The sequence below is a fragment of the Trematomus bernacchii genome, unplaced genomic scaffold (assembly GCF_902827165.1).
Source record: "Trematomus bernacchii unplaced genomic scaffold, fTreBer1.1, whole genome shotgun sequence".
NCBI classification, from domain to species: Eukaryota; Metazoa; Chordata; class Actinopteri; order Perciformes; family Nototheniidae; genus Trematomus; species Trematomus bernacchii.
The window spans coordinates 220,001-238,489 of NW_022987624.1; the positions used below are offsets into that span (position 1 = coordinate 220,001).

The 18,489-nt window shown below is 42.6% G+C and overlaps 1 protein-coding gene across 2 annotated transcripts in view; it reads right to left on the reverse strand.

The window, feature by feature from the left end:
* The window catches only part of nptxrb (neuronal pentraxin receptor b), a 28,148-nt gene extending 10,717 nt beyond the window's left edge, over positions 1-17,431 (reverse strand). Inside the window, exons 1-4 of one of the 2 annotated variants that reach the window (XM_034132841.1) lie at positions 17,337-17,431; positions 16,879-17,247; positions 12,785-13,099; positions 7,997-8,351 (exon numbers count right to left, since the gene is read on the reverse strand). In XM_034132841.1, the coding sequence (XP_033988732.1) occupies positions 7,997-8,351; positions 12,785-13,099; positions 16,879-17,244 (1,036 nt within the window). In that variant the 5' untranslated portion in view covers positions 17,245-17,247; positions 17,337-17,431. Of the gene's footprint in view, positions 1-7,996; positions 8,352-12,784; positions 13,100-16,878 lie in introns of both variants that reach the window. The other variant, XM_034132842.1, reaches the window with a different exon arrangement.
* Positions 17,432-18,489: the final 1,058 nt, after the last annotated feature.

An 18,489-nucleotide genomic window follows, 5' to 3' on the forward strand; every position in this document is an offset into this window, starting at 1 on the left:
CACATCTTATTTTGTATCTCAAATGAAACAAGTTCTTTAAAGTGGACCTATCATGCTATATTTGAATAATATAGTGTAGGACCATACCTATATAAGGCATATTTATACAAAATACCAAACAGATCATGCATTTTAGCCATGCCTCATTTCTCTCAATTTGAAAAATGTTAGATCTGTTTTAGCAAGGGCAGATTCAGTGAGAACAGCACCACCTACAGGCCTGGCATATGTACTACAGCGTCTCCAGCGCTTTCGAACAGCAATGGCCGTGGTTGTCTCCTCCTGATTGGTGGAGTTGGCCCAATAGCCGTAGCGCCACCGTCCTGACGTCAGGACAGTGTTCAAATCTGGATCAGTTTTTATCAGATCCGTTGCAGCCCCTTTTTTAGAGATTTGGGTATGGAGGAAAATAGAGAGGGTTGTGTTTTCTGACACTTGGTGAGTTCCCTGGAACACCGGGGACACATATTCATGTAGAAAAGACGAACAAAAGTGCATTTTGCATGATAGGTCCCCTTTAAGCTGCTGTGGTTTTTGTAAAATATGGTTAATCTTGTTTTAACAAATACAGAAAGATGACGTTAAGCACACTGTAAAAACTCAAAATCTTGCTAAGTATGTGTGTCTAATATCTACTCAGAATATGTCTTTACTAAAAGGTAACAATGCAGTGAGATAGAGGGTCGTGTTTTTAGACAATGCATCTTCCAGACTCTTGAACACATCTTATTTTGTTTCTCAAATGAAACAAGTTCTTTAAGCTGCTGTGGTTTTTGTCAAATATGGTTAATCTTGTTTTAACAAATACATCTCTTACTGTATTAAAAATCTTATTGGAAAATCACCAACTAACATCAGAAAACTGAAAACCTTTCAGCATTTCAGGCTCATTTCGTAAAACAACATTTACTGATCCGGGTAAGATATAGTTCAAAAATAAGTTCTCCCAGATAATTAAGATCTCCTTTTTCTAAATATCCCGTCTTAGTTCAAGAAATCTAACCAAGCAAATCTTCACTTGTTCTATTGGCAGATCTTTTTACTTATTACAAGTGAAAACACCTTGTTTTCGTCATTATTTTACTTGATTTTGGAGCAGCATTCTTTCCAGTGCACCGGAGAATCAGCAACACTGACGATAAGCAGCACAACAAATTAAAGGGTGTTTCATGTTGTCGTTGCTGTGGACCTTCTTAATCTACCTTCTTTGGGGGCCCCCTTCTGGTCCGGGGCCCCAAGCAGTTGCCTGCCTTGCCTGTCCGGCGGCCCTGGCATCTTGACGCCTTTAAAAGGGCCCGTAAGTGCCACCTATTTGTCAAGGCCTTCAGCCCCTATTTATTTGTTTTGTTTGTCTGACTGTTTTTTTATTTATTTTTGTACTCCTGTTTTTCTGTAAAGTGACCTTGGGTCCCCTGAAAGGAGCTATACAACTGTAAGTTATTATTATTATTATTAAAGTCTAAACGTGAGAGTCTTGGAGGTTTGTTCTTCCACTGTAGTTCTACATCAGATCAACAAGGGAGCCATGCTTTATATTCTGTTTTTAGATAAAAGATCAGACCCTAAGTCTTACGTCTAATTGTATCTGACTCTGCGTGATGTTAGAGTGACATTTGAGAGACATTTGGTCAAAAATATATATATATGTTTCTGAATATTCCAGTAGATTTTACAATGCAAAGTCCGAAAAACGATTATTAAAATATTCCCATTAAGTTTTGCAGCGCCTCAAACAATGACATTTACTTCAGGAGATGCAGACAGTGGGATGAAAACTGTGTGTGTGTGTGTGTGTGTGTGTGTGTGTGTGTGTGTGTGTGTGTGTGTGTGTGTGTGTGTGTGTGTGTGTGTGTGTGTGTGTGTGTGTGTGTGTGTGTGTGTGTGTGTCTAATAACATGCACAAAATATAGATTCAAGCCCGTTCAACAGACAGAGTTAAATTCACAAACTCTCCCAGACTCAATGGGAACTATGGAAGGTTCAGAGGAGAGGAAATGCATTTTGAGTCATACTCAAACTACAGACCAGCTAAAGATGATCAACCATCATTAAAGCATTACAGGTGAAGCTGAAGGTGACTTTAATTCTTGTTATTAATCTAGTGTTTTGCTCCTGTCTCTGTTTGACCTTTCCCGACCCTCTTCACTAATGAATGATTTATTTTAATCTCCAGTTTACTCTGTGCTGCTGAGAGACCCAATTCTCCCACTGAGCTCATTAGCATCTCATCTCCTGCCCAGTTTCCACTGTGGAGACAAAGGAGGGCCATACATAGAAGACATCTTTACAAAAATAAAATAAAATAAATGTTAAAATATAAAGTGGACTACAATAATAAATAGGTAGTAATTAAAAGCTGTGGAAATATAAAAACAAATACAAACAATCAGAAAAATTATATTATATAGTTAATGAGAGAAACCCCGCAGTTAATGGAGAAACCCCCCAGTTAATGGAGAAACCCCCCAGTTAATGGAGAAACCCCTCAGTTAATGGAGAAACCCCCAGTTGATGGAAGAAACCCCCCAGTTAATGGAGAAACCCCTCAGTTAATGGAGAAACCCCCCAGTTAATGGAGAAACCCCTCAGTTAATGGAGAAACCCTCCAGTTAATGGAGAAACCCCCAGTTAATGGAAGAAACCCCCCAGTTAATGGAGAAACCCCTCAGTTAATGGAGAAACCCCCCAGTTAATGGAGTAACCCCCAGTTAATGGAAGAAACCCCCCAGTTAATGGAGAAACCCCTCAGTTAATGGAGAAACCCCCCAGTTAATGGAGAAACACCTCAGTTAAAGGAGAAACACCTCAGTTAATGGAAGAAACCCCCCAGTTAATGGAGAAACCCCTCAGTTAATGGAGAAACACCTCAGTTAATGGGAGAAACCCCCCAGTTAATGGAGAAACCCCTCAGTTAATGGGAGAAACCCCCCAGTTAATGGAGAAACCCCCCAGTTAATGGAGAAACCCCTCAGTTAATGGAGAAACCCTCCAGTTAATGAGAGAAACCCCCCAGTTAATGGAGAAACCCCCAGTTAATGGGAGAAACCCCCCAGTTAATGGAAGAACCCCCCCAGTTAATGAGAAACCCCCAGTTAATGGGAGAAACCCCCCAGTTAATGGAGAAACCCCCCAGTTAATGGGAGAAACCCCCCAGTTAATGGAGAAACCCCCCAGTTAATGGAGAAACCCCTCAGTTAATGGAGAAACCCCCCAGTTAATGGGAGAAACCCCCCAGTTAATGGAGAAACCCCTCAGTTAATGGGAGAAACCCCCAGTTAATGGAGAAACCCCTCAGTTAATGGAGAAACCCCCCAGTTAATGGGAGAAACCCCCCAGTTATTGGAGAAACCCCTCAGTTAATGGGAGAAACCCCCCAGTTAATGGAGAAACCCCCCAGTTAATGAGAAACCCCCAGTTAATGGGAGAAACCCCCCAGTTAATGGAGAAACCCCCCAGTTAATGGGAGAAAACCCCAGTTAATGGAGAAACCCCCCAGTTAATGGAGAAACCCCTCAGTTAATGGAGAAACCCCCCAGTTAATGGGAGAAACCCCCCAGTTAATGGAGAAACCCCTCAGTTAATGGGAGAAACCCCCCAGTTAATGGAGAAACCCCCCAGTTAATGGAGTAACCCCAGTTAATGGGAGAAACCCCCCAGTTAATGGAGAAACCCCTCAGTTAATGGATGAAACCCCCAGTTAATGGAGAAACCCTCCAGTTAATGGAAGAAACCCCCCAGTTAATGGAGAAACCCCCCAGTTAATGGAGGAAACCCCCAGTTAATGGAGAAACCCCTCAGTTAATGGAGAAACCCCCCAGTTAATGGAGAAACCCCCCAGTTAATGAGAAACCCCGCAGTTAATGGAAGAAACCCCCCAGTTAATGGAGAAACCCCCAGTTAATGGAGAAACCCCCCAGTTAATGAGAAACCCCCCAGTTAATGAGAAACCCCCCAGTTAATGGAGAAACCCCCCAGTTAATGAGAAACCCCCCAGTTAATGAGAAACCCCCCAGTTAATGGAGAAACCCCCCAGTTAATGAGAAACCCCCCAGTTAATGAGAAACCCCCCAGTTAATGGAGAAACCCCCAGTTAATGGAAGAAACCCCCCAGTTAACCTGTTACGCACCATCCGCCCGGTACCGGGCGGATAAACGCGTCATTTGCAGGAAACAATGTCTAAGGAATCTTAATATTTAATAAAACTATGAATGTTTTATATCCATGTAACGGGAAGAAACTCAGCGAACTGATCTTTTAAAAAAAAATAAAAAAAAAACCCACAATGCTAGCACTCAGCCTCTGAATTAGCCACGAGCAAAAAAATGTAACCTAAAACGGCACTTAAACTCACAATAACTCCCTTATTACTTATCCTAGATGCACAGCCAACCACTCGTTTTTGGTGTCCTGGAGACACTGAATCTAGTGGTACCCACCTCAACACTCAGTGATAAACATTTGCGACGCTATAAACGAAAGCGTACATCATAACATGTGGAGCTAAGTAGCTAGAAACGCTAACATGGCTTACCTTGGTCAAAACTGGTCTTCAATGGCATTAAAACGATAAAAAAAACGATGCTGCAGTTAATCCATAGGTTCATCCAATGTATCTGTGCCCTCTTTGAAATTATTTCTGATAATCCATAAGCAATAAAACTGCTTTTTTGTTTCCAAATGCCAGAGCTAGAAATAGCTTCACTCTGCTTCACATTTACATGCGCGCAGCCCCCACCTTTTCTCTTCACAGTGTGTGTGTGTGGGCCACCCCCTTCGCCAGAGATATGGAAAAAAAAACATTTTCACCCAAATCACCTCAGAGGTGGGGTGGTTTTGGCTAAACCTCTCTAAAAAGGTCAAATGTCACTTGTTTTGCATCAATCTTGATACATGGTACTTATTATATGTTGTACTTTGGATTCCTAAAGCTTTTAGTCTACTAACCCATCATCCAAGGGTAGTTTTCACTATCTGTAAAAAATTATATTTGGACGGACACTATAATTTACAGATTTTTACTATGTAAAATCTGAATTTTCTTTAAAATAAAAAACATTTATATTGATTCTGACACTTCTACATCCAACTCACAGATGTAACCTTGCTTTGATAAAAGAAATTATTCATATAACCCTTTTAGAAGTTAAGTTGTAGTCATTTGTTTTGGGCATGTCATTTTCGAGCCTGAAACATGAAAAACAGGCTTGGTGCTTAACAGGTTAATGGAGAAACCCCCCAGTTAACCTGTTAAGCCCTGAGCCTGTTTTTCAGGTCTCAGGCTCGAAAATGACATTCCCAGAACAAATGACCATATCTTCCCTTCTAAAAGGGTTAAATTAATAATCTTTTTTCTCAAAGTAATGATAAACCTGTGAGTTGGATGTAGAAAAGTCAGAATCAATATAGATGTTTTTTATTTTAAAGAAAATTCAGATTTTACATAGTAAAAAACTGTAAATTAAAAAAAAATTCTTTTTTACTTATAGTGAAAACTACCCTTGGATGATGGGTTAGTAGACTAAAAGCTTTAGGAATCCAAAGTACAACATATAATAAGTACCCTGTATCAAGATTGATGCAAAACAAGTGACATTTGACCTTTTTAGAGAGATTTAGCAAAAAGAAACCACTTCTGGGGTCATTTGGGTGGATTTTTCATATCTCTGGCCCCCCTTGCTCAATTTTGATGGTTGACACCTCTTTCTGACCGTTAGAGCCAATAGAATCGAAGGGGGAGTCCCCCACACACACATTGTGAAGAGAAAAGGTGGGGGCTTCGCGCATGTAATTTTGCATCAGAGTGGACCTATCTCTAGCTTTGACATCTGGAAACGGAAAAGCAGTTGTAATGCTTATGGATTATCAGAAATCATTTCAAAGGGACACAGACACATTAGATTAACCTGTGGATTAACTTCAGCAGCGTTTTTATCATTTTAATGCCATTGAAGACCACTTTGGAGAGACTACAGAGCCAAGGTAAAAATACGTATAATTCAGTGGTAATGTCGGTGTCGTTAGATTCTGTGTCACCTCACGATGAGAAACGATGTGTTGGATGTGGTGAAAAGATAAATAATAAGGTTTTGTGAGTGATTTTCGGTGCAGTAAGGTGTTAACTAATTCAGAGGCTCAGTGTTAGCATTGTGGGTTTTCTTTTGAAAAAAAAATAAAAATGATCAGTTAGATGAGTTTCTTCCCGTTACATGGATATAAAACATTCATAGTTTTATTAAATGAACATGCCCTCAGACACTGTTTCCTGCAAGATGTTGCGGCAGTGCCCTGGTACCGGGGTCTCTCGGGCTTAACAGGTTAATGGAGAAACCCCCAGTTAATGGAAGAAACCCCCCAGTTAAAGGTAGGGTAGGTAAGTTTGAGAAACCGGCTCGAGATACACTTATTGTTATATTCCATGGAATGCTCTTAACATCCCGATAGCAATGAATATCTGAAGTGCTTTGACAAAAAATCCATAAATAAATATCATCTGTGGAAGCCGTGGTACTGTAAAAAGCACGACCAATCATTTTAGCCGGCCCGGCTAAAATAACTGGATGGCCTACCTGCCTGTCAGCCTTCCATCTGTGCACAAACTTATCTCGTGCCCTCATTGGTCATGTGCGCGTTCGTGTGTGTTGGAGGAGGGGCTCTGTAAGGTAGTGGCAGATTTTCTCTGTGTATTTTCAAATGCTAGCGTACTTGAGCTGGTTTCTCCAAACTTACCTACCCCATCTTTAATGAAGAAACCCCCCAGTTAATGGAGAAACCCCCCAGTTAATGGAGAAACCCCCAGTTAATGGAGAAACCCCCCAGTTAATGGAGAAACCCCCCAGTTAATGAGAAACCCCCAGTTAATGGAGAAACCCCCCAGTTAATGGAGAAACCCCCCAGTTAATGAGAAACCCCCAGTTAATGGAGAAACCCCCCAGTTAATGGAGAAACCCCCCAGTTAATGAGAAACCCCCAGTTAATGGAGAAACCCCCCAGTTAATGGAGAAACCCCCAGTTAATGGAGAAACCCCCCAGTTAATGGAGAAACCCCCCAGTTAATGAGAAACCCCCAGTTAATGGAGAAACCCCCCAGTTAATGAGAAACCCCCAGTTAATGGAGAAACCCCCCAGTTATATTCAAACTAATATTTCATATTCCATTCCTCTCATACTTATGTATATATAATATCGTGCTTTATATTTTGTCACTGTAAATTAACCCCCCATGCAGTTAATAAGAGAAACGCCCAGTTAATGGAAGACACTTTACTGTATACAGTTAATGGGAGACTGTAGCAGCGCGTCGTGAACACTGCTGAGAGGATCATCGGTGCCTCACTCCCATCACTCCTGGACATTTATAACACAACCGCCTCACCCGCAGAGCACTCAGCATGGTGGGTGACCCCACCCATCCCTCCACCTGCCTCTTCACCCTCCTGCCTTCAGGGAGGAGGTTTCGCAGCCGGAGGTCGAGCACCACCCGACTGAAAAACAGCTCCGTCCACCAGGCTGTCAGGAGGCTGAACTCTCTCCCCTCCCTCCCCTCCCTCCCCTCTCTCCCCTCTCTCTCCCCTCTCTCTCCCCTCTCTCTCTCCTCTCCCCCCTCTCCCCCCTCTCCCCCACTGGACTATAACTCCCCCCACACTCAGACACTCAAATCGAGCACAAGACACATTTTTTACGCTGCTATGGACAATCTGCAATAAATGCACATTTTATGGACAATCTGCTCCAAAGTTATTGATATTGAAGTGACTGCTATTTTGTATTTATTGATTGTTGTGTTTTTTTTATCTTAATGTGTGCATATGTGGAAATGTGTCTGTTGAATATGTATATGGGATATACATATTTGTATACCTATCTGTATACTGTATAATTGTATATTCGGGATTGTTGGAAAGGTCATTTCGATCTCTCTGTCTGTAAACACAAACTGAGTAAGATTGACATTAAAGTTGTCTTTGACTTTTGATATAGAGTTAATGGGACCCTCACTTGTCTCCAGCTCCTGCACCCTGGCGTCGGCCGTGTCGATGCCCTGGTTCAGTTTCTCCTGCTGGCCCTCGGTCTCCGTCCTCATGGTCTGACGCTCCTTCTCCAGCAGCTTGATCTTCCTCTCCAGCTCCCCCTCCAGGTCCTCCACCCTCCAGGGAGCCTTCCCCCTGGGGGAGCCTTTAGCTGGGGGGGGTCGGGGTCCGGGGGAGGCGGGACGGCGAGGAAGAGGAGCAGGAGAGGAGGAAGAGGAAGCTCTGCTGGGGGGTGGGGCGGGGGGTCTGGGGGGGTTTACACCTGGATTGTTACTGCCTGGAGACGAGTCGGAGAGGTTTAGAGCCGCAGGGCCGATCTCCGCCTGCAGGGGGGGGGGGGGGGGGGGGGATATATGAATGATAATACACGTATTTATAAGATAAGAAAAGAGTCTGCAGCTAAAGGGACATGGACAAACAACAACAACTCGGACTTCATTTTAAGGACATTTATATTAATGTCCGGCAGTGGCTCAGTCATAGGGCCTTGGACTGTGAGCCATAGGGTCGCCGGTTCAAGTCCCCGACCAGACCTAAATATGGAGAGTGGACTGCTACCTGCCGTGGTGCCCTTGAGCAAGGCACCGGACATCAATACATTCTGAAATAGTTAACGTCATGTTCAAAGGGGGCAAGAAGAAGAAGCTTAAACCTGTTCTGGTCCTCTAGCGTACAGTTCAGGTCCTCGTGATATTGGGTTCATTGTTTTAAACAAATCATTTCTTTGTACAAAACAACCAAAAACAAATAACTTTTACAACAACAAGAAATATCAAGCATGAGTTCACAGATCAGAACGTTCAGGGTTTGGATTCTAAACAATAGTTTTAGTTTACAACTGTATTTATAAGATAAGAAAAGAGTCTGTCTGCAGATCATAGAGTCCTGTAGTGACCCGGACATCTTCAAAGTGCTATGATAGAAATGTAGAGTAGGGTCTCCAGCTCATAGAAACTGCCGGATGCTAACCTGCACATGTTGGGACATTAAGTTAATTGGTTAATTGGCTACGAAGCTGTAGCAGCAATACACTCAGAGTGTTTCAGTGTGTAATGAATGTGCCGTGCCGTCAGAAGGAACCAGTTATTCCATCGGTCTGTGATTTCATTGATGCGCCTTTACAGCCAAAACATATGACTTTAAAGTTTACACTATATTTCAATCAAGAGAGTCGTCCCCGAGGGTTTACACTATATTTCAATCAAGAGAGTCGTCCCCGAGGGTTTACACTATATTTCAATCAAGAGAGTCGTCCCCGAGGGTTTACACTATATTTCAATCAAGAGAGTCGTCCCCGAGGGACACGTAACTGCTTTATTGAGCTGATCTATTTAGTCTGAATCAAAGAGGGCGAGTGTGCTGACACATTGAGAGCACATTCATTTAGGAAACATAACAACGCAGCAACACAGTGAGAGGTGTTGCATTCATGCTGTATTCATAGCAGACGTTTAAAAGGAGAGGAGGAAGAGGAGGAGGAAGAGGAGGAGGAAGAGGAGGAGGAAGGTGTTGAAGCAGCAGGAAAGAGAGAGCTCTGTTATTATAGAGGCGACCATTTATAAAACCAACAGAGCTGCTGAGCTCAGGACAGGAGATAAATCCACTGTGTGTGTGTGTGTGTGTGTGTGTGTGTGTGTGTGTGTGTGTGTGTGTGTGTGTGTGTGTGTGTGCGCGCGCGCATGCGTGCGTGCGTGCGTGCGTGCGTGCGTGCGTGTGTGTGCGCGCGTGCGTGCGTGCGTGCGTGCGTGCGTGTGTGTGTGTGCGTGTGTGCGTGCGTGCGTGCGTGCGTGTGTGTGCGTGCATTTGTCTGTGTGTGTGTGTGTGCGTGTGTGTGTGTGCGTGTGTGTGTGTGTGTGTGTGTGTGTGTGCATGTGTGCGTGTGTGTGCGTGTGTGTGTGTGTGTGTGTGTGTTTGTGCGTGTGTGTGTGTGTGTGTGAGTGTGAGTGTGTGTGTGTGTGTGTTTGTCTCTGTGTGTGTGTGTATATGTGTGTTTGTCTCTGTGTGTGTGTGTGTGTGTGTGTGTGTGTGTGTGTGTGTGTGTGTGTGTGTGTGTGTGTGTGAACCTGACCCCCCCCCCTCCTCCTCCTCCCCCTCCTCCTCCTCCTTCCTGTCCAGCAGCTTCATCTTTTATTTATGTGTCGATGCTGATGCAGAGAATGGGGCGGAGGACACCATGGGGAGGAAGAGGAGGAGGGGGGAGGAAGAGGAGTTATGGGAGGGGGGAGGAAGAGGAGTTATGGGAGGGGGGAGGAAGAGGAGTTATGGGAGGGGGGAGGAGCAGCAGGTGGAAGATTTCCCAGGGGGCCGCAGTAAAGACATGAGAAAGGCCTGAGTCACGCGTTGTCAGCGGAGAGGTGAGCAGGGTGAGAAATGAGTGGAGGGCTTCAGTCCGTAGTCATGACCTGCACTAAGAAGAAGACCCTGAGGACATCGACATCACTCTGGATGAAACAAGGAGGTTTCTGGGAGTTTTGCAGAACTTATAGCAGAGTGGGAATTGAGGGGAGGGGTATTTCCTTCTGCATCAGAAGTGTGTTTACGTTGTAGGAATGAAATGTGATGAAAACGACAGCATCTGAGACTTCTGGAGGTTTATTGGTGGAGCTTTTCTGCAGGTGACGTGTTTCTGTCGGGCTGTTATCTGCTGGGAGAGAAACAATGGGATTTTCTCACGGAAGTTGAGCAGGAGAAGTTGGAAAACGACGAATTGGGAAAAGGGAGGATTATTTTTGTACGAGAAGTATGTTTGTCTTCCGTAGTAAACTGAACGAGGATATAAAGAATATTTAGGAACATCGACAAAATATGACATGAAAAAGGAGATTTCTGACGGTTTGAAGGATTTATAGCAAAGTTGGAAATGAAGGTGGTTATTTTTCTTTGATTGTAAAGTGTTTTGTTCGCCTGCACTCTGATAGAGAGACACTGGGAGTACATGGACATAGTGGTCGATCTAGAGGAGATTTCCCTGGGGTTAGTCACGGGGAGATGTGCAGCAGCGTCTGGGAAATAGAGAGTTTATAGCAGAGGAGAAACTGGAGCTTATTCTTATACATTGATTTCTACAGAATTCAGGATCTTGGCGTTAAAGCAGCATTTTGGATGGGAACCAACGAAGAAGAAGATCGAGTGGATTATTTCTCCAGTTTCATTTCCCAGTGAAGTGACCTCAGGAGGAAGTGGGTTTTATTCTGAAGGTCTTCTGGTCGTGGAAATGAACAAAAAAAGGAGAAAAATGACCAAAATCATAAATGAGAGAAATACAATATTTATGTTTTTTGAGGGGAATTTGAACAAGTTTGAAAATAGAGAATTAAAATGGTTAGGGTTTATTTTTATATATTGATTTTTAAAGAATTGAGTGACTGGATCTTGGCAGAGACGTTTTAAAACATGTGAGATGAAGGTTTTTGGTCCTTTTGGGGAAGTTGTGTCTCTGATTGGTCAGTTTGTCTCTCAGTGTCATTTTATTAACTCGTTTATTGTGGAGGCATTTTGTCTTTGAGGTTGTTTTCTATCGCTTTGAATACTTTTTGTCACTATTTGAGTCAGTTTGCGTCTCTTTGTGGTTGTTTTAAATCATGGTTTTCGTATATTCTTCGTATTTCAGAGTCTTTAAGGGTCATTCTGTCTCCTTCTGGTTGTTTTTCATCTATTTTGTATCTGTTTTTGGAAGAAATGTGTAGAAATGTGTGGTTATTTAGTGTCTGTCAGTGAGTTCAGTAATCTCTCTCCATGCCCAGGCCTAATGCAGACACTGTTGGATTGATTTTCATGCACATTCCTCATTCTAGTTTGATTCAAAACCCCTGCAGTTACACAGATCTCAGGTCAGTCAATCAACTCAAACTTGCTGAACAACAGCGTCTTTCAAACGCACCGTTATACACACTCATTTATTCACCTCAACATGCACAGAGGTACGGAAGCCCTGAGAGGCCAACAGGAGGAAAAGTAAACCAAGTGTTGGGAAAACACTGAATGTAATGAATCTCAGAGTAACATGCTAACAAAGGTACCCCAACTGTAGCTGTGAACATGACAGGATGTCTGATTACCTAGAAGAGCATCAGGACTGTTTGAGGCATATGATAGCTATGTGATTAACATGATGATTCAGCCTCTATGGAGATAGACATATGACAAGCATGCTCATTTCTGACGTGGAGCTAATCTGAAGTAAACATTGAATACTGCTTTCTATTCCTCCATCTTGTGACTGTGTAACTCCCTCTCTTGGATATCAGCATGTGAAGGACACTGTTCAGGAACTACTTGATGCTCTGTATGTGATGACTACTTCCATTCTGGAGAGGATCAGAAACACATGGATCCTGAGATTGAAGCTCAAGCCGGGGACCAGTGATTATTAACATTTTTAAGTATTCAGAAAAATACATAATTTTGAGAAATAAATGAGAATTTTGAGATTATGAGAAAAAATACATAATTTTGAGATTTTTATAGAAAGTCAGAATTTTGATAGAAAGTCAGAATTTTAATAGAAAGTCAGAATTTTGAGATTTTGAGAAAAAATACATACTTTAGAGATTATGAGAAAAAATCAGGATTTAGAATTTTTAGAAAAAGTCAGAATTTTTAGAAAAAATCAGAATTTAACACCAAGGTTAATTATTAGTTTCAATTCAGCCTGTTGGGGTCAAATTGAGGTACAAACACATAGATAATAATAATACTAATAATAATAACACATGACACTTACATAGTGCTTTTCTAGACACTCAAAAGTATTTACCTCCAGCTTCTCGATGCGGTCCTTCAGGTCCATGATGGCCCTTGCCAGTTCCTCCACAGCTCGGGCCGTCTGCAGCTGAGCGGCGGCTGAAGAGCTCACATCGTCTCCAGCCATCACTCTCCTGTTCCCGCTCCACACCCCGATGCTCCGCTCAGGAACATTCCTCTCGTCCTCCAGGCCGCTCTCACACTCGTTCAGCTTCCCCGTCAGCTCGCGGATCGTCCTCTGGTCCATCAAGATCTGATCGTTCTGCTGAACAACCATCTGACGGAGATCCTCTGCTGTGGTGCGAAGGAAACTCCAGTCTTCCTCAGGCTGAGGGAGCAACAGATTATATATGTTAGAAGTTAAAAAGCTAACACATAGAAAAGAACTAGCAAAGGCAGCTAATGTTGGGCTATAAAGGAACTACAGCACGGTCACATGACTTCACGTCTTCACCGCTAAGCTAAAGGTGGCTAATGTTGGGCTATAAAGGAACAACAGCCCGGTCACATGACTTCACGTCTTCACCGCTAAGCTAAAGGTGGCTAATGTTGGGCTATAAAGGAACAACAGCCCGGTCACATGACTTCACGTCTTCACCGCTAAGCTAAAGGAGGCTAATGTTGGGCTATAAAGGAACTACAGCACGGTCACATGACTTCACGTCTTCACCGCTAAGCTAAAGGAGGCTAATGTTGGGCTATAAAGGAACTACAGCACGGTCACATGACTTCACGTCTTCACCGCTAAGCTAAAGGTGGCTAATGTTGGGCTATAAAGGAACAACAGCCCGGTCACATGACTTCACGTCTTCACCGCTAAGCTAAAGGTGGCTAATGTTGGGCTATAAAGGAACTACAGCACGGTCACATGACTTCACGTCACCACCGCTAAGCTAAAGGAGGCTAATGTTGGGCTATAAAGGAACTACAGCACGGTCACATGACTTCACTTACCTCCATCTCGAAAGTCATGGAAAAAATAGTATATGAACAGGTCGAAAAGTACCTCGCGGAAAAGAAACTAATCTATGAATTTCAATCTGGCTTTAGAACATCCCACTCCACTGACACATGCCTTCTTTATTTGAACGACCACATCAAACAAGAGGTGGACGAGGGTAAATACTGCGGCATGGTGATGCTGGACCTACAAAAGGCTTTCGACACTGTCAATCACCCCATTCTGATTGACAAGCTAAAAGCAATTGGTTTTGATAAACTATCGGTGAGCTGGATGCAATCCTACCTGGAGGGGAGAGAACAGATGGTGGAGGTAAACGGTACTCTGTCCCCCCCCCCTCCCAGTGAGCTGTGGTGTTCCACAAGGAAGCATATTAGGTCCGTTACTGTTCCTAATTTATGCAAATGACATGTCATCAGCATGTGACTGCAACTTGTTCCTGTTCGCGGATGACTCAGCCCTGCTGGTCTCTGACAGGAGCAGATTGCAGGTTGAAAAAACCCTCACCTCCGAGCTCGGCAGAATCTGCACCTGGCTCGCCGATAATAAATTATCATTACACCTGGGTAAAACAGAGTCCATTCTCTTCGGTTCGAAACATAATCTCAGCAAATCCGACGACTTCTCAGTTGCAGTGGGTGACATTATTGTCACAAGTAAGAAGGAAATTACATACCTAGGATCTATTCTTGAGGCAAACCTCTCCTGTGACAAAATGGCATCCAATGTAATAAAAAAAGTCAATCAAAGAACTAGATTCCTATACCGGATCTCCTCTCTGGTAAACAAAAGCACCCTGAAAACTCTGGCAGGAGCACTCATTCAAGGGTACTATGACTAGGCTTGCATGTCATGGTACCATAGCACCTCCAAGGCGCTAAAAATAAAACTTCAAACATCGCAAAATAAACTGGTCAGACTACTGCTTGACCTTTCATCTAGAACCCACCTCACCTCTGCCCACTTTGACAACCTAGGATGGCTTAGAGTAGACGACAGAGTACAGCTACTTGCAATGGGCCTGGTCTACAAGATCCACTACACCTCTATGGTACCCATGTACATGTCAAAATTCTTCCCAAAGGTCAAGGAATACCATGATCATAACACCAGAGGGAGCTCCACAAATCATGTAAAACCCAGATTTGGCACAAAAAAGGGGGAATACACGTTTCGCAATTATGCCACATCAAGGTGGAACGCTCTTCCCACAGCTGTAAAGGAAAGTAAAACTATACTTACCTTCAAAACCTCTCTTAAAGAGCACCTTCGGGGGAGAGCATTGCAAAACTGGCCCCGGTAATGGTACAAATCTCAACCTGTCGTACAATGGACAGCTTCCCCCCCCATCTATGTATATACTCGCATTTTAGACTCTGTTACTAACTGTATATCTGTAGACTTGGTATGTCTTAAATGTCCGGTTAGGATGTATTAGAACGAAATCTAAAATGTAAATTGTAAATAAGCCATCTGTATGTAAAAAACCACCTGTATGTAAATTGTAAATAAGCCATCTGTATGTCAAATATGTCTTATATGTCTTAAATGATATGATGAATTGGAAATGGGGGACCCTGATGTAAACAAGACGAAAGTCTTTCTCTGGTCTGCATCCCCTTAACAATTGTATGTTTTGAGCTGTACTGTACTGTACCCAATATACAAGCTGTTAATAAACTTTTCAATCAATCAATCAATCAACCGCTAAGCTAAAGGCGGCTAATGTTGGGCTATAAAGGAACTACAGCACGGTCACATGACTTCACGTCACCACCGCTAAGCTAAAGGAGGCTAATGTTGGGCTATAAAGGAACTACAGCACGGTCACATGACTTCAGGTCACCACCGCTAAGCTAAAGGTGGCTAATGTTGGGCTATAAAGGAACTACAGCACGGTCACATGACTTCAGGTCACCACCGCTAAGCTAAAGGTGGCTAATGTTGGGCTATAAAGGAACTACAGCACGGTCACATGACTTCACGTCACCACCGCTAAGCTAAAGGTGGCTAATGTTGGGCTATAAAGGAACTACAGCACGGTCACATGACTTCAGGTCACCACCGCTAAGCTAAAGGAGGCTAATGTTGGGCTATGCTTTGTTTTATGTTGCTGTAACGAAGATAATCCACAATTTGTGATCAATAAAGATTATATTTTATTATGTTAACGGATTACCTGTAACAAGATTACGTAATCAAGAAACTGAAAAAAGGTAACTATTCAATTACAATTACAAAAAATATGTAATCAGTTTACATTTAAACATACGCATATACATCATTTTACTTTAAGAAACGTAACTAAATGTTTAGGTTACTCATTATTTCGTTTTTCAAACATTAAACACTGATATTATTTTGGTGAGGCACTTTAAATTGTGATAGAATTTATAATAATAATAATAATAATAATATTAATAATACTTTATTTGTTGTGCCAGAGTTACAAAAATACAATGAACACAGCAGCATGATAATCAAACTGTACACTAACAGTGCAGTAAAAAGAGCAATTAAATAACTACAGGAAACATAGACGGTCACATCATTAATGTAAATATTAATAGTATTTAGTAGTGCACGTTATTATAGAACATTATTAATAATCAGAATCAGGTTTATCACCAGGTAGGTTGACACGTAGGCTACGAGGAATTTGACTTGATGTCGTGGTGCGTACATAAAAGTAAAATTAAAAACACAGAAAGAGAACTAGAAAAATATTAAAAATAATAAAAAATATAGTAAAATATAACGGATAATGGAATGGAATAAAATATGGAATAAAAATCAGCAGTAATAAAAAAAGAAAGCAGATATTGTTATACATTGTGTGCATCAATTCCAATTACTTGTAGACTATTCTGCACAATTTGTATTATATTCTGTTTTATTTGTATTTACTTGCATTATTATCTGTATTGTGTTGGAGGAGCCTGTGACCTCAGATTTTCATTGTCATAACTACACTGTAAATGACAATAAAAGCCTTGCATTGAATAATAATATTGCACATGTTGTATAGCAGAGAGTGTTTTGTAATGATGGTAATGGAAAGATGCATATAAATACTTTTTAACTACATGTTTAGGTTACTATATTGTTCTTCCATAACCAGTCATTGTAACGGATTGTAACCCCACCTGGTCCGCCTGCTGCTGCCTCTTCAGGTCCTTTATGTTTCCCCGGCACTCCCCCACCGGCACCGGGGTGCAGATCAACCGGCTGAAGCTGAACTGTTTGGCGGACCCTCCTCCGGTGCCCTCCCCGAGGTGAACGTGGTTCAGACCGGGAAGCTCCAGGCCTCCGAGCCCGTTCTCCCCGCGGTAAGAGTCGGATCCGGTGAGCTCCAGAGGCTCCAGAGGCTCCATGAGCGCCTCCGGGCCCAGCGTGCTGTTGTCCCCGGGGAAAGAGGCGTGTTTCCGGGGGTAAACACTCGCGATGATGCAGATCACCGCGCCGAGGAAGGCCAGAGAACCGGCGCCCACCAGAACCAGCACGAACTTCATTCTCTGTGTTAATGGAGAGGATAACTGGATCAAATGAGACCTGGCTCTATAAAAATGCTATGTATTATTATTATTATTATTATTAAAGGAACCTGGTTAGCGGATTCCTCAGAGGATCAACGTGTCTCTGTTTCTGCAGATGGATCCGTTTCTGTTTCCTGCAGATCTCTTCTCTGCTCCTTCCTCCTCGGGTTGCTAAGCTGCTCTCCTCCGCGCGTAACTATGGGCACGAGAGAGGATGAGCGACGGTCTGAGCATGCGCAGAAGCAGAGGTGAACAAACAAGCGATGGATCGATGTGCGCGCGCGTGTGTGTATGTGTGTGTTTGTGTGTGTGCCAAGATCATTCCTTAAGTGTATTACACGTGTCAATTCAGCCTGTTGGGGACAACATGAGGAACAACAACAACAACCAACACTTAACAATAACCTTGAGTGTCAACACTTCTCCCGTTTTCACAGATGATGATGAAACAAGTCCTACACCTGTTCTTAATTCATAAACACAGGAGAGTGCTGTTTACACATGGTTCACACAAACAACAACAACAACAACACATGGGCTTTAACATCGAATGTTCTGTTTCGTGTTTTATGTCCTTGTATTTCATCGCTGTCTTTATTTCTGTCTTTGAAAATATACAATAAAATCTCAATGATGAAGAATAATCTGCCTCTCTCTTCACTGCAACACATCTGCAAAGACACACGATAATGATCTAACGTGGTCTGGCGTACCATATGTGCATTATTCAGAGTGCTCTAACACATCTGCTGAGTGAGATCTAAAGTGGAAGTAAGAAGCAGACTGCAGGACAGAAGAGAGACCTCTGCTCTGCGTGGGAGGAACAGCATGCTCCTCAGAGGGAACTGAACACACCACGCAAACAGAAACCACCCGACACACAAGTCCTCCCAAGAAACACTTCAGGAAGTTCATCAACACGTTTCTCCATATTTAATAAAGACAGAGGGCAGCCAATCAGGGAAGAGAAGCTGCTGATTATCTAAGAAAAACATCAAATATCAATCTGTGATTTCTAATTGCTATTCTCTTTTAAAGCTGCCAGCACTTCTCTCTTAGTTCTTTATTTCATGCACAACAATTACTGAGAAGCCTAATAGGATATTGAAATCCCCAAACCCTCCGACAATTATCCCTTCATTGTAATTTTTTTAAGAAAATGAAATGGAGTTCACACAACAAAATTAGAATCTAAAAATAAAACCAGCAAAATAAAAGCAA